The 21364-nt window shown below is 41.6% G+C and overlaps 1 protein-coding gene across 1 annotated transcript in view; it reads right to left on the bottom strand.

Moving 5' to 3' along the window:
- Nucleotides 1-10469: 10469 nt before the first annotated feature.
- Nucleotides 10470-21364, bottom strand: part of E2F7 (E2F transcription factor 7) — a 36536-nt gene continuing 25641 nt past the window's right edge. Inside the window, exons 8-13 of the mRNA XM_032854719.1 lie at nucleotides 18488-18673; nucleotides 17932-18004; nucleotides 15131-15599; nucleotides 13793-14048; nucleotides 11914-12335; nucleotides 10470-10652 (exon numbers count right to left, since the gene is read on the bottom strand). Of these exons, the coding sequence (XP_032710610.1) occupies nucleotides 10482-10652; nucleotides 11914-12335; nucleotides 13793-14048; nucleotides 15131-15599; nucleotides 17932-18004; nucleotides 18488-18673 (1577 nt within the window). The 3' untranslated portion in view covers nucleotides 10470-10481. The remainder of the gene's footprint in view (nucleotides 10653-11913; nucleotides 12336-13792; nucleotides 14049-15130; nucleotides 15600-17931; nucleotides 18005-18487; nucleotides 18674-21364) is intronic.

Raw genomic sequence — 21364 nt, 5'->3', positions numbered from 1 at the left:
AAATTGCTCTGTAGGCCCGCATCTACTTCCTGCTTATTACATTCTAACGGAAGCCCGGTTTTGCTCAAGGGCCCACCTCGGCCCCTGCCCAGCCCCCATACTTCAGTTACAGGGGCAAGTCTCAATGGAATAAAGGTAATCCTGTACCCCATGCTGATGATCCGTCTCGAAATGGACATGTTAGGCAATTTGGGCCAATAATGAAGAGGGATTTTCTGGAGGATCTCTGCAAAATTTCTTTCTTACTCCTCTGGAAGGCGTTTCAAAGATATGTTTCTTTTCTTTAAACTTGGTTTGTGTGGAACTGTAATTGCTGCAGTCTTATAGAATTGGCATATGGAAAAAGGAACCAAAGGGATTGGCGTGAAAAAGCTGGAGTCGTCCTGCCTCTAGACTTCCACTTGGTGCTTTGTAAGCACCAAGGCCCCTTGTTGTTGAAGCCAGTCTGAAATATGTGTTGTTTTTTTTAAAAAGATTTTATTTATTTATTCATCAAAGAGCAAGCACAAGTAGGGGGAGCAGCAGGCAGAGGGAGAAGCACGCTCCCTGCTGTGCAAGGGGCTTGACATGAAGTTTGATCCCAGGACCCTGAGATCATGACCTGAGCTGAAGGCAGACATTTAACCCACTGAGCCACCCAGGAGTCCCTGAAATATGTTCTTAAGTACTTGCCACTAAAAGTACTGCTTCAAGAGATTGGCAAGAAGTGTGTGGTGGGGGAAGGGAACTGAATTGACCGGTATTCTGAATTTGCTGAAATTAATTTGTGCCACAAGGTAGAATGAAGGCTTAAAATAGAAATTAATTTCAATCACAGAATCTATACAAGCAAAAAAATAAAAATAAATAAAAAAAGAATATATACAAGCAGTCCTTACTTTCCACAGTTTTGACAGGCACACATGTCAGTTACCATGGTTTAGTTAAATAACACCATTCTCCCCGCCCCATAGCATGGCTCAGATTTCAGTTACTCTGATATGATATGCTATATTAACCTTGAGTAATTGCATAAAGTACAAACTTTGCTGCTTCAGCCCACAAATCACTACACAAAAAGCAGATGCCCATCAGGACCAACGTCCAGTGTCACTCCTTGCCAGGTCTGTTGTTCACACAGAGTTCTCAGTTCACACAGACAGCAAAGCTTAGTCATGTTGCGTCTTCTTCCCAATGATAAGAACACATGACTTTTTAATAAAATGAATGCTCAAAACAGAGAATTTGTCAGCAAAGATGAAAGTGAGGTAAAGAAGCAGAGAGGGATAAGGCTTGAGTTAAACTTTGAATCAGATATCCACATAGGAGGAAACAGTGGGCAGTGTTGATGTTGATACTGATGACAGTGTTGATGTCACCACTTGAGAGATGCTGGATATAGTGAACGTGAGCTTATTGGCATAAGCGACAATTGTGGGGAAAGGTTGGAGGTGCTCTGGGTAAGGGCTGCCTGCAAAAACTTAACATTGAGTGAACTCTTGGAGATAGTTTTTGGAATTAAAAGTACAAAGGGGGTGCTTCGATGGCTCAGTTGGTTGGGCATCTGCCTTCAGGCTCAGGTCATGATCCCAAGGTCTTGGGATTGAGCCCCCACATCAGGCTCCCTGCTCAGCCAGGAACCTGCTTCTTGTCTCCTCCCTGCTTGTGCTCTGTGTTGCTATCTCTGTCTCTCTCTCTCTCAAATAAATAAATAAAATCTTAAAAAAAAAAAAAAGTAAAAGGATAAAATTTGGAAGATGACCCAAACTTAGAAAGGAGTATAACAATCCAGCAAGCTATAGGAAAGATGATCAGTACTTATCATTTATATGATAAGAAGAAAAAGCACTGGTCAAACTATTCTTGATATATTTTTTAAAGATTTCTGTATTTATTTTAGGGGGAGAAGAAAGAGAGTGTAGGGGGAGGGACAGAGGTGGAAGGAGAGGGAAAAGGTCTCAAGCAGACTCTGTGCAGAGCTCAGAGCCTGACCTGAAGCTGGATCCATGATCTTGAGACCATGACCTGAGCCAAAATCAAGAGTTGGATGCTTAACCAACTGAGCCCCGTAGGCACCACCTTGACGTTCTGATGTTTTAGATTACATATTTAACAAATATTAGTTTTACTATTTTTTAATTTCCCTAAATATTTATAGTCAACAGTAAGGGAGTTTAGATGTTTTGATAGAGATATTTATTTATCTATTTATTTGTGGGGGTAGGGGAGAGGCCAGAGGGAGAGAATCTTGAGCAGCCTCCATGCCCAGCGTAGTGCCCAATGTGCAGCTCAATCTCACGACCCTGAGATCATAACGTGAGCCCAAATCAAGAGTCAGATGCTTAACTGACCTGGTACCCGGATAGAGAATTTTAAAGATGACAGAACAATTACAGTTATGCCTCCATTTGCACCTCTGCCTAAAATGCTCTCCTCTGCCTAAAATGCTCTCCTCCACCCCCAATGTTTCTGTCCTCCAACTGGCAATCTCCTATGTATCTTCTGAAACCCAGTACAAATGCTGAGGTTACTTTGCACAGTGTCCACTTGCTGCGCAAAGAGAGCACTGCTTGTGTAATAAAGTCCCAATGTTCTGCACTCCCAAGTTAGTGATCTGTAAAATTCACACATGCTGAAAACTGGATAGTTTTGTACAGATGACTCCTTCAACATCTTGTTAAAAGATTTTGCCTTAGCTTGATAGGTGTGGCATGGCAAAGGGACAAAGATGCTGGATAGGAACATTTGGAGTCTTGGGTTCTGTCCTCAACCTTGTAGTTAAGTAGCTGTATAACCCAGGGTAATTCGCTTAACCTCCTTGTTTTCCATTTCTTCTCTGGAAAATAGGGGAGTAAATAAGATGATGTTTAAGGTTCCTTTTGACACTACATTTCTATAATTCTGTACCATTATTAAAGAGAGATGGTGGAGGGTGCTTGGGTAGCTCAGTGGGTTAAAGCCTCTCCCTTCGGCTCAGGTCATGATCCCAGGATCCTGGGATCGAGCCCCATTTCGGGCTCTCTGCTCGGCAGGGATCCTGCTTCCCCCCCCCTCTCTCTACCTGCCTCTCTGCCTACTTGTGATCTCTGTCTGTCAAATAAATAAAATCTTAAAAAAAATTCTTTAAAAAAATAAAAATAAAAAAAGAGATAAAGGGGCTGACCTTCCCCCACAACACACACTCACCCAAGAGTACTTCCTTTTGCATAGTAATGGTAATATTTATTGAGTGAATGAATGATTAGCATGACTTCAGTGGAGTAGAGCTGCGTATGATCTGATGCTGGTTAGAAGCTATTGTTTCTGGGGCCTGGTTGGCTCTGTCAGTTGAGCGTCTGACTTTGGCTCAGGTCATAATCCCAGGATTCTAGGATCAAGTCCTACATCGGGCTCCCTGCTCAGCGGGGACTCTCTTCTCCCTCTGCCTGCTGCTCCTGCTGCTTATGTGCATACATTCTCTCTCAAATAAACAAATAACATCTTTAAAAAAAAAAAAAAGAAGAAGAAGAAGAAGCTGTTGTTTCTGGTACTCACCATTTTCATGTTGTGGATGCGCTTAGAGCTTCCCCGATCTCAGGATGCACTATCATGAAGCTTCAGCTTGATTCATCTACTTGCTGAGCATGGTGCTAGGCTCTAGATAAGAAAAGCTTAATTTCTGCTTGGGAGCGTCTCACGGTGTGGTGGGGGAAACCAACTCATTCTTCCTGAGAGAGGGACATTTGAACTGGATTTTGGAAGATGCATATGCAACAGCCCAAGAGAGAAAGAGGAGTGGGAACAGGAGTTGGATCTTTTAGGAAGAGAGGGTGGGTGGGGCAAAGGCATGGATGCAAAAGGGAATATGAGTAATGTGGGCGCAGAGAGTGACATGATGGACAGAGGTGGCTGGAAGAGAAGAAGGGAAGAATGGTGCAGACAAGACTGCTGGGTTTTGTGTGGAAATTAGGAAACATTCTAGGTATTTCCAGCAGGAAGTTTTTAATACAGGAATTTGGTGCCTATAAAATCACTGAAGGCAGGGAAAACAGAAGTGTTCAAATTATGTCACCATGGCTGCTACCCAGAGCTTGAAGGGGGTGCTCTTTCCTCCTGATGGTCGGGAACGACATGAAACCGTGGCCAGGATCATGGCTGGTACATGGTCTTGGACTAGACAGTAGCATCAAGTCTGGTTGCTGCAGAGTCTCAGTGTGCGGCAGTCTATGCTTGAGGAAGAACAGCCCCAGCTGCTTTTCTCTCTACCAAGTCCTGCACGAGAGTATTTATAACTGACAGAATCATAACTGGGACCTGGTAGCAAGGGGATCTGAGAAATTTAGTTCCCAAGCTTTCAGAACCTGTGATAAAGAGCTTGGAAGAGGAGTGAAATGAACATAAGGGTCAATCGACCATTTCTAGGGTCTAGAGCTGTGAGGGGAAGCTGGGGCCAGACTGTGAAGGGACCAGAGAGCCATGCTAAAAGGGTCAGGAAAATGCTGCATGGGATGCTCTTGAAAGCTCAGAAGCAGGGTTATGACAATTCAATTTATTTTATAAGCATTGGTGGGCTTGGGAGAGGCCATTCTTTTGGACTAAAAAAGAGGGGCCCCTGGGTGGCTCAGTTAGGTGAGCATCTGACTGTTGATTTCAGCTCAGGTCATGGTCTTAGGGTCCTGGGATTGGACCCCACACTGGGTTCTGTGCTTGGCTCAGAGTCTGCTTAGGATTCTCCCCCTCCCCCCTCATATCTCCCCCTTCTCCTTTACATCTCCCCCTCTCTGCCCCTCCCCTTTCTTGTGCTTGCTCTCTCTCTAATGAATAAAATCTAAAGAAAATAATAATAAACTAAAAAAAGAAGAAACACAGACTATACTATTATTTATTCAACAAGTCTTAGGTACCTAGAGCCATGCAATGAAAAAGCCTTCAAAGGTGTTTTTTTTTTTTTTTTTTTTTTCTTTTTAGTGATTTGTGGTAATTCATTCTCCAGTGTTCTTCCCCATTTTTAATTGGGTACACATTTTATGGAAGACACTGTGAATACAGATATAAATAATGTACGGTCTCTGACTTTAAGAAGCTAATATTGATCCCTTCTCTTTTCAGTGAAGTGTAAGAAAGTTTTAGAGTTGTTTGGTGGATTAACTTATTGTTTCTTAAAGTGACTGTTGCCAGACTCTAATTTTGCACATTACTCTAAGAAAAAAAACCAAACAGTCCCACTATCAAACCAGTTTAAAAATGTTGTACATATACTGCATTTCTTCTTGCAAAAATTAAGTCTAATAAATCCTGTAGTAAAAGTAAATCAACTGTTTAATTTTAAAATTACACTTCCATTTGACTCTCAATATCTATTAATAGTTGAGTTCTTCAGGGCGTAGTTGGGGAAAGACTGCGTGCTTATATAGAAGAATCAGTTCAGCTGAAGACTACAAGCAAGCTATTTACAAAATGGGATGGAAAGAAGGAAACTATTTTATTATTTCTTCATTTCTTAGGCATTTTCAGGTCCAAAAGTACATTGACCTAATCAAACTGATCTAAACACAAAAAATTAATAGCTATCAAAGATTACTTTTATGAGATATTAAGCACTTAACAATCATGTAGAAAAATGCAACTCTTGGACAATGGAAGTTTATAACTATTGTAACAGGATGTTAAATAGCTTGGCTGTAGCACCAAATTCTAATAAATGCGGCATTCCAAAGAATCAATAGAGCAGGTTTTGCAAATAAGTTATGCAACTATGGAATCGCTTCACCATAATCCTTGAAAGGTTGAGCAAATGGAAATCAAAATGGATTTTGTGATTTCTCTGGAGAATTGTACTGTGCCTCCACACACCTCTGCCTCCGAAGCAGGAAGGGGGAGGTAGGGAGGGTCGTTGCTTGCCTCTCTTCTCTGGGTCAGACTCTGGCTGATGTAGGGGGTGTGGGTGAGCCAGTAGCTCCAGCAGCAAAAGGAAGGAGATGCAGCTATGAGTTTGGCCGGGGCTTCTCTCCAAGAATCAGGCAAAGGACACCTCAGGTGGGCTAATGGCAGACGGGCCTAGCCTGGGACTGTTCTAAAATCCTTCCCAAGAGCCTGTGTGGAATGGACTGCAGGAAAACCAGAGGCTAAAGGAGAACAGCAGCTGGAGGAAAATGTATTGCCTGCATTGCGGGAAGTTCAGGCAAATGTTCCCACACTTAGACCTTGCTGGGGTTAGAAATCTAGGCAAGTACGCCGAGGAAGGGGAAATGCTCAGTAGAAGCAAAGATCCGTGCCCTCCTTGCTCATCTTGAGCCCCAGGTTCGGGAGTTTTAAATGCTCATTTGCATAATAAATTGAGACTGTCTTTGTAACTTAAAATGACTGTTAGCAGTTCTATTCACTGTAACCAGAGAAGACACAGCACCTGACCTAGTGTTCATACTGGGGTGAATGGGTTACCCCTGTTAACCAGGCTTAACAGGAACACCAGGAGACAAAATCGCTTTCATGATTACCTCATGAGTCCTGCTTGTTCAGTACCAACAAGGAGGGGCGGATGGGAGAAGATATTGGTAGATGCCTGTAATAACAGCGCAACCCCGTTATAAGATAATATACGGCTAACTGTATGCTAGTGAGATCCTAATACTGGCGTTTGTGTAGAAGCAATTTTATGCTGTTAGCTCATACAGCTAGCCCTTGAATGACATGGGCTTGGACTGCACAGGTCCACTTACGTGGACTTTTTTCAATACATACAGTACTGTAAACGTATTTTCTCTTCCTTATGATTTTAACATTTTCTTTTCTCTAGCTTTATTATAGGAATACAATATACAGTACTTATTTAAAATGTGTTGTTATTGGTAAAGTTCTGGTCAACAGTAGACTATTAGTAGTTATGTTTTGGGGAAGTTTGTTATGCTGGACTTTTCTGGTAAGGGGTCGGTGGCCCTAAACCCCGTGGTGTTCAAGGGTCAACTGTATATGTCTTGTGATAAGGGAGGCTATGGACTGGGACAGGAAGTGATGTGTCAGAATGAAGAGGTCGCGGTGAAATAACTGGTGAGAGCGGACTCAAACAGCCCTAGCGAAAGTGTAGGCCCTATTGGGGGGGGGGGGTCCTATAATTCCTCTGTTCACCATTTTGGGGGCTGCTGAGTACCCAGACTGGGTTTGATACTGGGGTTTCAAAGCTCTTGTTTTCCCTAGGACCTCACAATTTAGCAGGAGGGACCGAAAACCACGTAACCTAAATGACTCTGCAAGTATAACAAAGTAGGGAATATGAGATGAGGTCTGTTCAGAGTTTATCTGCAAGTGAGGGTTAACAATAGAATTTGGCTCTGAACTAAGTAAGGGTAGGCATTTGTTAGAATAAGAAGCATTTAACCTTGCAGATGTCATGAGAAGTTGGGAAAGTGATTCTTAGAAGTGGATAAGCCTCAGAATCATCCAGAAGCTCTGAACGTGAGAGTCTGTCTAAGTAGAAATCCGAAGCTCAAGGGCATCATCCTCCTACCCTCTCAAGCTCCCATACAATTGTGATACGTTAAGTTTTTTGTTTGGGAACTACCGGGAGGGCTCAATAAAAGGATCTCACTTGGGTTTTGGAGGGCCTGGTTAGCTGTGCTGCAAGAGGTAACGGTTTTGCTGAAATTGGTACACATGGCCCACCACCAAATACAACCAACGTCTCGTGAAATGAATTTTTATTGCTAATTTATAAAGCTTAATATCTTTCTAAAAGAGAAACAAATCAGTTTACATGTAGTAAAGTTACAAGTAGATAGCTATAAATATAGCCATTAGAAAAAAGAACAGCTAAATAGTATGAAGACGAAAGCAGTAAGCAGCAATAAAATTAATACCTACACAAAACTAGCAGTGCAATAAGATTAGCTGAAAGCAGCTTTACATTGAATAAAAAAAAAAAAGTTACTTAAATACAGAAATAGCACCTTACAAAAAAGAATTGAGAAATGTAAACTTGGTAGGTAGATTCAAGTATAAAAGTTATACTCCCAACTCTTGTACCAGAATGAAAGGGTTTCACAAACCCTGGACAGTGTAGGGCACACATACCTCCCTCAGTGCCAAGTCAAAGCTGCATTTCCTTAACAGGATCCCCAACAATTATTTTTCTCTGTTACTAAGTTATACAATGATAGATTTGAGATTGCCTTTGTTTCTTCACTACCCCGAATACCCAAGTCTAGCTTAGCAGCTTCGCTACGTTTTCCTGACAAAAACAACCCCTGCATTGTTTTATTTTTATCTTTTTACACATCACAAAGCCACATTAAAAAGTGGGCACTGAATACAAAACAAATTGGTTCTCCGTTTTCTGTTGCTGAGTATGGTCACAGAGTCATAATATTCTGATTTATGGGGTTGCTTCTTTACACCCCCCAAGAAACCGTGAATTCTCTGAGGTTTATATGGTCATATCGTGAACAGAATTTAAAAAAAAAAAAGAAAAAAAGAAAAAAAGGAACGCAAAGAAGTTAAAAGAGTAAGTGGCGAGCGTCCAAAAACAGTGCGGGGAAAATCAGATTGTGATTTCATCTAAATGTAGACCTCGCAAGTGAAAATATTTTGTGGAAGTTTTTAAGCGTGGTGGATTTAAACATGCACATACCCTGTGTGGCTAGGGATGCTGTGTGTCCTGTACTTTCACTGAAAAAGGCATATTTTTGTTTAAGGAAACTCCTCGTATTAGCTCCGGGTAATCGTTACTGGGAGATTGTTGATTAGAACCATAATTTTATCTGTTTAACACTAGAAAAGATTGTAAAAAAAAAAAAAAGAGAAAGAAAAAGAAAAAGAAAAAGAAAAAAAAATGCCATCTTGTAAACTTCAAAAGTTTAGTGTTGATAAAAAATTTTATATAATAACTAATTTATTTAATCTGGCTACCTACCTCAAGTTTTCAAAAATCTTGTGGGGGTAATAAGGCTAATAGTATCGTGTAGTTAATATAAAGCTACTTTAGTCAGACTCCCAGAGTCTCTTAAATTAATATTTTTATTTCATATAACATTTTATTGGGTCCAAAAATAAAAATAAAATAGAATCCTACACCAAGATTCCAAATCTAAGACAGAAGCTTAAAAAAGAAAGGAAAGAGGGAAGGAAGGAGGGAAGGAAAAAAAGGAGGAGAGAGGAAGGCATTTACTGGAAGAGACAAGATTGAGGTACGTCAATAAACCTAGGAATATAAAGAACTAGTCTGGTTACTTAATGAAATCCTAAAGCAGTATGGTTTAACAAAGGGGTATTGCATAATAGTTTCCAGAATTGTATTCATGCTAGAACAATGAATCCCTGCACTCACCGCTCTTATTTTTCAGAAACGTTCTGAAAAATAACTGGTTTGAATACTCTTGGATACTGAACATAACGTGTCCGTATTCCCTCTTACCCTTCCACAAATAAAGAAAAAAAAAGCCAAAGGAAAAAAAATAAAATGATCACTTATTGGTCCTATATCAATTTCTACATCATTACGCTTCAGAATTCTACCAAAAGGTCCCATCTAGGTTCCAATTTTCCGTATAATCACTTGCTCCCATCCTGATTTATTCAATAGACAGATATCCTTCGAAGGCATCCATACCTGATACTCTACAGTTAATATTTAAATTAAAAAAAAAAAAAAAAAACAAAACCCACGGGGCATGTGGTGAAGGAAACTGCACATGGTAGGATTTTTACAAATGAACAGTAAAACCTTAATGTTCACACAGGTCAGCTCTTGGGCTGCTAGCGTTCATCTTGCTTCTCATGCCCAGACAGGGTCAGCACAGTTCATGATAGCAAGGGTGCCATTCACAGTTATTTTGGTCGTAACATTCCGTCTGCATACACATTTATCCACATTATTAGTAGGTTGTAATGTAAGTGCAGGGCAAATTATAGGAAAAAAGTATAAACATTCAAGTCGTCATACCCTGAAAAACATGTATTTTGCTGTCGTTGTAAACTTTTTGCACTAAATCCCATTTCAGGAACAAAATAAATAATACCATAGGATTCACAACTGGAGTCGGCTTCCTGATGAAGCCTAAGGAAGCAGTAGCTTTTTTTTAAACTGCAGAGAAGTTTCTCTCACCACAGATCTATGCTCAGGGCAAGGGGAAAAACCTGCCAAGAATGCTCACCCTAGTTAAGTGCTAGACAGCCCCCTCCCCCAGTAGAAAAACCACAAGGCTGCAGTAGCCTGTTCAGATCGGCTTCCAGCAATAAGAGGATTCTTGAATCGAAACCACAGAAGTCAGTCAGTGCTTTCACTGTGACACCACGCACAGAGTCTGGACTCTAGCTGATATTAAATGCACAATTAATAACAATTGCTTTCAGGAATAGATGATTCATGATGATGGGAAGTTAACATTAGAACCGGCAGGTGAAAGAGAGAGGACGATGTGTGCCAAAGACCGGACGATCTGCGTCCCGCTTTGCATTCAGTGTCAGGGCATCACCTGGGATGGGGAAGGTCAGGTCGGGGGGGCCCCAACCCCGTCTGGCACGGCGTGGGATTAGTCAGCCTCGCTGCTGGGGATTTCAAGTCTCCTCTGTGCTGAGCTGGTGTTTCGTGTCAGATTCCTTTCTCTTCTCCTAAGGACAGGGTCTCCCAGGCTGCCAGGCGTCTTGAAAAATGTCTCACGATGTGTGCGTCGGATGCTCTTGGGGGTCACGGGAACGGGGGACTAAAAGAGCAAACACAGACAGGTGAAGTCAAATTGTTCTCGGTCTCTGAACTAAGCTCTTTCTTGACCTGTGTCAGTAAGACCTTTGTGCGGCGTTCTTTTCGCTTTTCTGTCCCACTCCTCTGCTTTGTAGCCTCCCCAACACTTCCCACAACCAGAAATTCACTTCTTTGTTTTGTGGGCGGAAAGACAGCCTAACGAGGAGGCTGGGAGCGTGCCACCAGCACGACTAGCTGGCTGACATGGGTAAACTACTTAACCAAGCTGTGCCTCGATCTTTTCATCCATACAGTGGGGGTGAAAAGGTGACAACTTCACGGGGTTGTACGAATTAGACAAGATAATATTTATAAAGCACTCTGGGCCATGCTAGGCATACAGTAAGTATGTGCGTCTTGGCTCTTTTTGTACACTTGCTACCATGTATCTTCTTGTGTTAAATGTTGCATATTGATCTCCTTAACGTGCCCTTAAATGGCAGGGACCATTAACCTGTTTACTTTCCTATCTTAACTGGCTGGATGAATGCCTGGCACATGACTGGTGATCAGAAAGCATGTCACATTCTCATCACCTTGTTTAAAAACTAACTTGTTACATTTCAACATCTAGCAAACTTGGGAGCCTCTGACTTATTTGTCTAAAATATTTGGGCCACAACATAAAACTGTCTCCGTGAGAGAAAGGAACAACTCTGGACAATGCCTAAGGCACCAACACATGCTTATTGATGAACTACAAATGGGAGTTTGGGGGAAATACAGTACTGATTAATTAATATTGATTATAAAATTCATATATGTACGTGTGTGTGTGTGTGTGTGTGTGTGTGTGCAGCCTCCTAAACACTGCATTTTGAGAAATGACAGATGCTTGGAATCTTTGTGCTTGTATCCAGACTTCTGTTTCCCTGAATTGTTTCTACACCTGTACAATGAAAATTCAGGGTGTTTGCCTGTCATTCATTTAATGAAATGAAAGCCTGGAGAAATCATTGGAATATTCAGCATTCATCAACAAGCCCCCTGAACCATCCTTGAAATAAACCCCTTTAATTTTAAGGAACATACTGACAACTAAAAAATATTTTTGTCTTCAAAGCACAGCATCTCTAGCCTCCAGTCTCCAATAGAAGCTGGGTAGAACCTGACCTGGAGCCTCTGTACTACTGGCATGAGACGAAAAGCAAAGCTCATGAAATGCAGACTGAACTGACCCCATCGCAGAATGATGACCTTCCTGGGCTCACGGCACGACTCACCTGTTGTAATTTTACTATGGGGACAGGATGCCCCGCGTACACAGGGGATTCAGGCTGGATGACGTTGTGTGATCTTGGCATCTCTGGACTCTGGTTGAGCGAGAGTGGACCCTGGAGCTGAGGGTCTGCGGAGGGGAGTGCTGATGATTTTGGATTAACCATGTTTGCAGGGCTGATGAGAAGATGAGCTGTTGATCCGAGGCCAGGCAAGCCAAAATTCACAGGTCCCGCATTTGGGAGAGCACCGGGGGCAGAGGAAAGCGGCCTGGCCATCGTGGGAGAATAGAGGACAGGGAAAGGGCCCAGCGTCGGAGATGGTAAGACCATGCAAGGAATGCTGAGGGATGGCAGCTGACCTGAAGGGGGTCCCACGGCATGGGGGTTCTGACTGCCAGATAAGAGCACATTGAAACCATTTAATCCTGAAACAGAAGAACAAGGTGAAAGTCAACAGAATGTACGTTTCCAGCACATGTCCCCCACGGCCCTTACAAATGGGAACCCACGGTGAATGAATTCCACCTGACCAAGCCAACTCCCTTCCCTTGCTCTCCCCACCCTGCACCGCTTCTCCCCAGCAGTGGACACCACTGAAATCCCACCCCACTGTGGGATAATGTGGGGGATGTCAGTGTATCCAGAGAGAGTCAATTAACACGTGTTCCACTGAATGCAAATTGAAGAGGAAAGTGAACTTGGATGGGAAAAATTTTATCTTTATTTTTATAAACTTCTAACAAATTTATATTTCCCTCAACTTGGATCACAGGCAACAAATCCAACAGTATTACTAGCACCTTGACATATATATTCCTATAACATTAGAGCTATGGGAGATTGTTACTAGACTGTCAACCTCATTACGACTTTGAAATTATGAGAACACTGGAACTACTGTCGGATCTTCTTATTACTATAATTTAAAAAATTTTTTCTAATGGTATTTCAATATAATTGGCCTCCTTTATTATCCTATGTATTTATTAATTCTATGCATTTTTTAAACATTCCAAGGAGGAATCCACAGGCTTTACCATAGTGTCAGCAAAAGCTAAGAATCCCAGTGCTGGGCTGTCATTTCCATTCTGCTGGGACTGAGTCTGTTTCTTCTTTATCAGTGTATCTGCACCTTTGAATATCATGCTTATATCAAACCCTCAGAAAATATTTGCTAATGGAATAAAGAATGTTTTATAGATAACTCAATAATAACACCTACCTAACTTATGAAGTGAATGGAAAATTCAGGAAAATCAATTTAAGTCTCTGCATCGAGAGCAGATTTATGTACACAATGTGTGTCTTAAAAATTAGGGATCTATTATATTTCAGCTTTATTTCAAAACACTGACAGTGTTGGAGTCTTACTGTCAGGCACTATCATCTGAAGTGTTTCAGATGAATTAAATATAAAATTTAATTCAGTTTTGAGAGCACCCACCTGGCACAGATGCCATCGTTAGTGCTGCTTTACCACGAGGATGCCTTAATATTTAAATTCATGCAGGTAATGAGTGGCTCTAATGTCCAGCCCTCTCTAGACCCGGCCCTCAACCACAGTGACACACTGAGTACCTCTGGATATTCAAGACATCAGCATGCTAGCTGTACAAGGTGGCCAAAAGTTTAATGCATTTAAAAAAGATGACTTGCCCTAATTATTTTCATAGTTTCCTTCAAGTTGACCAAAGTGATAGCAGCCTCTACCTTCATTTCATTGATGGAGGGAAAGAAAGGGCTGAGAGTGAAATGGTTCAGAGGCTGTGTAGACAGCAGTTCACTGATGAACCACTTTGTCAGGTGACATGGAAAAGATGTAAAAATCTAATTTATGACCTGACCACCCCGAGGGGCCCTAAGACACAAGGACCCTCCGTACCGGCCGGCGACTGCACGTAAAGGTACTGTTGCAAAGAGGGCTCTTTGGTGCTTTCATTTTCTTTTGAAGAATTTTCGATCTCTGTGTCTCCCGAAGGATTTCCCCACTCAGAAGAAACGAAGCAGTTGGCTGTGGCCTTTGCCGAAGGCTCCTCTGCAGCTGAGACTTGGGCCTCCATGTGAATGTCTTCGAGGGGTACAGAGCCGCTGTTACCTGGGGTCCTAGGGAAGCCAACGTCTGTGGACTCTGAGGGTTTCTACGCAGTCAACGAGGAACCGGAAAAGCAAGAAAAATCCCAGTGGTAAATCACGATAGCAGCTTTCTCAACACAGCTAACACATAAACAAACACGTCAAAGACCAATGTGTGCCATACTGAATTGCGTATGTCCATTGTTTCAGTCACGCTTATTACAATGGTCTGAAAATCAGTGTCCTATCACATACTTCTATAGGCTTAGGATTCTTAAGCATAGACATGATGGAGTTTTAACAATGACAGACTGGCCCTGGTGTTTAGACAATAAGATACACTTCAGAGCTACTGACACATAAAGGGTATGGGTCCCAGACTTTGAGTGGCCCAGTAACAACTGCAGGAGGACTGGCCCAAAGCCAGTCTTGGTTATCTAAGACCTATATATACCAGTCAGTCTTTCACTGCCATTCTGCAACCCTAGGCTATATACAAAATTAGAAGGAGTCACTCTGGCGAGAGAAAGGAATAGAAGAGAAAGCATCCTCAGTAATAGACTGATTTCCATGTGGGTGCCTAGTGAACCCAGCACAGATGCCTGCCGTGATCGTGCTTCTGCTTCCTGAGTGTTGGACTGGTCAGATCTTGTTCACCTCTGAATGGCTACGAAGTGAGAGATGTGAACAGCTCATATTTGTGTTCGTCTTTGTTTTGTAGCTGGGGAAACGGGATCTCTAAGCTGTGATGAGAACGGACACAGACACTGAAAGACCAGCAGCCACCACACTGCCGACTCTGGAGCTCGCGTGCATCCTGGATTCAGATGATTATGTCAGTGACCTCCACTCATTTAAGAAAAAAGGATAAGCCAAAAGACGGGGAGGAATATACAAACACATGAACAGTGATTGACTCTATGTGGTAGGATTATGTGTCTTTTTTTTTTTTTTTTTACACTTTTTAGCATTTTATGCAAAGTGGGAATTTTATAAAAGTCACTTTTATTACAGTACTACTTTATGGCAAGATTTTATGGCAGAGCCAGTCCTGGGCTTACTTATATAAGCAACACATGAAATACCTCACATTTCAGACTCAATGGCTTATTAGCATCTGTACATCTGTACACCCGAACTCCCTTACCTTGGGCACGACAAGAGCTAGAGGGCTGTCTTCGTAGTCCCTGCTCTGTCTTTTAGTGGCTGGCTCCTCCTCCTGAGGCCTCCTTTCCTCCCCAAGGCGCTTCTGAACTGAGGGTGTGGATGGGTCCCTCTCCGACCCCGAGCTGGACCCTGGGGACGGTCCCTCTTGCAGGCTCCCGTACAGCATGAACAGCGAGGTGGAGGGCACGTACACCACAGGCTGGCTGGCCAGCAGGGCGGGTTTCAGGGTCTCCATGTCCGAGGCAGCCGAAGCTGGTGAGACCCTCATTCGTCCAGTCAGACTGTTCTGCATGGAGAAGGCTTGCAGGTCCGTTTGGGCCACAGAAAATACTTGGTGTGGTAAAGGATTAGCAGAATATTCTGAGTCAACAGACAAGCCGGGGAAAGGAGCAGTAGGGTCCAGGCTGCTTGACGGAGGCATCACTCTCTTACTGACGAAGGCTTTCCTCCTGCAGTAAAAAGGAACATAATGGGTCCCATCAAGTTACCACATTCCACCAGATCCTCTGCTTTCTCAAAGAGAGACGTACCAAAGCAGAAATGAGATAATGCTGCTCAAGCTGATACTACAGTATGTCCCCGAGCACCTACGAGCTGACTCCAGTGCAGATGACCATACAACCTGGACGGATGGTTAGGGATGGGGTGGGTGAGCCCTTGGGGGACTCTCAGCTCAGAGATCACACCGGCTCTCCCCTGCCTCCTCTATGTCTAATCGTTATCAGCACATAGTGACTGTTACCCCATAGCAGGCCCACAGATGCCCCATGACTAACATAATAATTTTACCTAATTATAATGATAGTTACCCCTTGCCAGTTGACGAGGGAGGAAAAGTGAGTGACTGAGTGATCAGTGACTGATCAGCCTACTAAAGGTCAACCGGCCTGCTTGAATGTAAGGAAGACGGGGCTCACACTCAGGCACTGAATGACATTCTGGGTAGATAGCGGAGACTGGACCAGAGGTTCATTGAAAGGACACATCTGGAGTGTCTCAAATCCACTGTGTGACAAATGGAGCGGGCAGTGAGTGAGGAAATAAAGTTATCTACTAAATTATTTTCTGTCATTCTTATTCTGCTCAGAATTCCAATTTTTAGGCACAATTCATTCAAAATTAAGCCCTATTTAATAGATTAAAAACAATGTCTGGGCCTTTTATACAGAAAGATTTCTAAATAACAAAAGAAGTTATGTCATTAGTGTATTTTTGGAAACAGATGAGGAAAACCTGTTTAAGACTCCTTTAAGAACAGTAAACAGAGGAGAGGGATTTCTTTGAGCCTTTTTGATGGAATCAGTAAGATGTATTTTGCCTTGTCTTCTTGTCCACATGCTGCTGGGAATCATATGGAGGGCCCTGGGCTGCAGAGATGAGTAAAGCTCTCTGGCCGCAGCCCCTCTGAATGAGAAATCACTACTACTCAGCTCTGTGAAGCTCAAAAAACCCATACTGAGTACATCCCCCACCGTCCTACCTACCTCCGGTCATCTACCTTCACCCTCCGCATCTCCACCAATAGCAGCACCATCATCTGAGACCTAGGTGTCCTTTGTGAGGCCGCTTTCTATCTTGGTGAGTTGTGCTGACTCACCGTCTTACACTGATTTCCACTCCTTTCCATCTGCACCTGACATAGCTCAGACCCGCACCAGAATGGCTGCAGATGGGCCATTCCGCCTGCTTCAAACAGTCACGGTGTTCTCAAGGAAGTCTGCTGTAGGTCTTTACTGTCTGTCTCATAAACCCAAACTCTTCTACCTGGCTTCTAAAATAGTATTTTTTTGCCAGTTTGACCTATTCACCTCCAACACCCCGAGTTCTTTTTATGAATGAGGTTTCCTTTTGCTTTCCTATTTGTACAAATTGTTATGGCTAAACTAATCAGTGTATGTCCCCATACTCCCTGACCCTGCCTCACAATCTGTTTCTTCCCAAATCAGTCATTAAAATCCTCTCTTATTCCCACATTAGCATTTCCTCTGCTTCCTCCTATAATATGTGATTTCCTTCAAAATCAGACCCAAAACTTGAGTCTGAAGCCCTGGGTTTGAATCCTGGCTCTGTCACTTCTTAGCACTGTGCCCTTGGGCAAGTTATTTAACCTCTTCAGGTTTCTGTTTCCTTTCTGTAAAATGAAGATGAGAGTACCAATCTCAAACAACTGTTGTTGTGATTAGATGAGATACTATACATAAAACTTTCAGAATGGAACCTGGTGGTTCATAAACAAAGTTAGCTACAGTGATGACAAGTGATTCCAAGAACTACAATTATCAGTTCTCAGGGCCATGTTAGTAGTAAATTGTCTTTTATCAATGTATTTGTTTTTATTTTTTTCCCCTATAAGCTTTCATTAGCTTAGGGTATAAATTTCTCATACTTTTGTGTCCCTGATGCTACACCCAGCACAATGATGAGCACAAAGGGGAAACCCAGAAAATTCTTAATGTACAGATGGCTGACTTAGGAGCAAGACTGCTAACATTTACATTCTGATAGGTGGCATTTCAATGGAGTCAAAGTTAACATCAGAAAACAGAAAAGAATACACTCAGGGCACCTGGGTGGCTCAGTCGGTTAAGCGTCTGCCTTCGGCTTAGGTCATGATCTTGGGGTCCTGGGATCGAGCCCACATTGGGCTCCCTGCTCAGCGGGGACTCTGCTTCTTCCTCTGCCCCTCCCCTTGTTCATGTTCTCTTTGTCTCTCTCTCACTCTCAAATAAATAAAATCTTAAAAAAAAAAGAATACACTCAGAGTTTTTGAAGACTACTCACTGTGAACTGTCTTCTATTTTCTGTCGGTAAACAGCTGCCAGACTTCCAATTTCTAAGGAGTAGCCACCTGACCCTGAAAAGAAAAATAAAACTCTAACAAAATATGGCAGGGGATTTATACACACCAATGATATATAGCTGGATTCATTATTCACTGCTCAGGGATTATAAGATTATCTGAAATCCATTCCGGTTTTGATTCAAAGAGAGAAATTTCCAGAAGCTAACTGTTAATGGGGAATTTAGGTCTTATCAATAATTAGAAAGAAAACAAAACAAGTGTTGCTTTGTAAATTTGATGAATGTCTGACATGCATCAAACAGACCAACCTTGGCAAACCAGCTAATCTTCACTGGTGGACTAGGATGAATTTCAGGCATGGGGCCATGTTCACTTCCTGTGAAGCAAGCAACTCTTTTACCCCCAACCATCATTTCACTTCAGGGAAGTGGAAGAAACAGGCAGGGCCTAGAGTCAGCTTATTTTAAAATGCCTGGGCAGGGTGACTGTTACAGGACAACTGACTGATTCCACAGAAAATGGAAAGGCAGATACCTTGTTCCTCTTTATAAGGGCTGCTGGGCTCTGAGTTCACTTTCCTCTGGATCCTCTCAGAAGCCTGAACTGTGCTGAAAGAACCATGTCGAGCCAGCCTCTGTTTTGCACAGACTTGAATCTGGCCATATGTTTCTCTTTTCAATTCTGGTAAGACAGATGCAGAAACATCCACTAGTTCTTCATCTAAATAAATGAGAGAATTGGTAGTGTTGTTATATAGCTGTAATTCTGGATAATTTTAGTCTTTTAAAGATATAGCTTTGAGAGCCTGTAATTGTAATGGAGCTACTCTATAAATTAAAAACTAAGACAATCAAAGGAATTTTATGAGCCTTGTCTCAAACCCCAATTTCTTTTGATGTACTAATTTTTTAAGAGTTAGTAAAAGACTATAAAGTGAAACTGAATCCACATATAATCTAAAATTATCTAAACTGCAACAAAAATAGAACAAGATGTTCTCCAACCCAAATTAGAACAGACCTGACATTTCAGATGCTTTCTCTGGGCAGAGATATCAAAGGAAAACCCAACTATGCTCAGACCAACACACAGATTTAGAGATTTTAACACTAATTGAGATCAGCCTCTTAGACCACAGCTCTACTGCAATAAGAATCTCTACTTTATATTATGTTGCTTTATTATGTCTTTCTTATACAGTAGGAGGCTCAGTTACTAAGTGACCAAGGGAATAAGGTCAGCAAAAGCCTCATGGTTGAAATGCTGCAGAATAGTGAGAATAGAAGCGTTAAGAGGCCCATTTTATGCTTAAGGGAGCCTGTGTAAAATCAGGACAGAATTTTCTAGGTAGAACCAGGCCTATTTTCTACAGAGAAATAGTTCCCATTGCTCAGTCATTCCTACCCTGTTCATCTGTTTGATTTTTCTAAGATCAAAGCATGCATGTTTTAATTATAAGACTAATTTAATAAATGGAAAGGCTCAGCTAGACTTACATTTTCTAAAACACACAAAAATTTTTAAATTACTTTTACAGTTTTTTCTCATAACAAAACCCTCCAAAATGCTCTTTCTAGAAAATAAAAAAATTAAAAATCAAAAAGAAAATGGGTCAAGATGGTAACAGGGAATACATTTACCCTCCTGCCTTAAACACAGTATCAGACAAAACAAATAAAACAATGGCTCTCAAGACACTGGACAGTAGGAAAAAACAGGCAGTGATCCTCAGAGTTAGGAATCAAATAAGGTGAGACCAATATTGTCCTCACTTACTGCCCAGAGAATATTTCCTGGTTGTAGTATAGGGAAAGGAACCTGGAGAGAGATTGGAAATCTCCCCAACTCGAGGTTGGAGCTGGAAGCCAAGGCAAGCCAGGGCAGCTAGAGTTTGCAGGGCAAAACTCCAGGGAGGAGAGCCATACCAAAAGAATGCTGGAGATCTGCAGAAGGTTCCCCCCCACCTCGCCCCACTTAAGTGTTTAGTGGAGTACTCATGCATGTGAGACTACCCAAGGTCAGGAAAGGAACCACTTAAAAGGAGAAGAAGGAATAGTGTTTGCAGCTCATCCAGGGCTGGGAATAGTGCCTATTGCCAATAGCCAGCATGGAAAAATCTCCTAATTCATGAATTACTGGTTAGAATACTAAAAAGGGTATTATTGCCTCAATAGTGAGGGTAATGCACTGAAAATGAACTTCTGATGATCCTATCTACCAAAGCTTAAAAACAAGACCTGAAAGGTTCACTGTTTCTAAGCAACTTCACTGCATTGCAGAACAAAGCTGAAGAACATTTTTAGAAATACTGAAATACCTAGCACTCAACAGTATGTAAATCTCACTGTCTGGCTTACAATTAATTATTATCAGGTACACAAAAAAGCAGGGAAATACAACCCACTATGAGGACATAAATCAAGGAAATGGATTCAAAAGTGACACAATGATAGAATTAGTGGACAGGCACATTAAAACAGGTATTATGATTGTATTCCATGAATTCAGGAAACCAGAGGAAAGATTAGGCATATTAAGTAAAGACACTGAAAAATATAAAGACTCAAGTTAAACTTCGAGTGGTTAAAAACCATAATGCTGGAGAAGAAAATACAGGGGATTAATGGCAGATTAGACACTGTAGGAAAAAATAGTGAACTTGAAGATGTAGCAATAGAAACCATCCAAAATGAAGCATAGAAAAAAGAATGAAAGAAACAAAACATCAGAAAACTGTGGGATAATTTCAAACAGTCAAATATAAGCATAACTGGAGTCTCCAAAGAACAGAAGAAGGGAAAGAAAAAAATAATCAAAAAAATAAGGGCTGAAAATTTGTCAGTCGATAAACACTTCCAACACATAGATCCAAGAAGGCCAACAAATCCTAGTATAAGAGACATGAAGAAAGGAACATCAAAGCACACATACCAAATTGTTTAAAACCAGTCAGAAAGAAAATCTTAAAAGCAACCAGAGAAAAAGATGCATTACATATGGAACAAGAAGATGATGATAGATTTCTAACCAGAAACAACCTAAGTCAGAAGACAGTGGAGTGACTTCTTTAAAGTACTGAAAGAAAAAACCTTCATCCTAGAATCCTTTACCCACTGAAAATATCTTTCAAAAACAAAGAAGGGTGCACATTTCCAGTTACATGATAAGTACTAGGGATGTAGTGTCCAGCATGATGGCTATAGCTAATACTACCGTCTGTTACATTCGAAGTTGTAAAGAGAGTAAATCCTAAGAATTCTCATCATAAGGATGAGAATAAGGAAATTTTTTTTTCTCTTTTCATTGTATTAAATATGAGATAATAGATACTACCTAAACTTATTGCAGTAATCAATTCACAATATTGTCAAATCATTACACTGTACACCTTAAACTTACATGTGATATAAA

Source organism: Lontra canadensis, unplaced genomic scaffold (assembly GCF_010015895.1).
Source record: "Lontra canadensis isolate GAN:19392208 unplaced genomic scaffold, GSC_riverotter_1.0 scaffold9, whole genome shotgun sequence".
NCBI lineage: Eukaryota > Metazoa > Chordata > Mammalia > Carnivora > Mustelidae > Lontra > Lontra canadensis.
The sequence above is the reverse complement of the archived record's forward strand: the minus strand, read 5'-3'. Positions and strand labels throughout refer to the sequence as shown.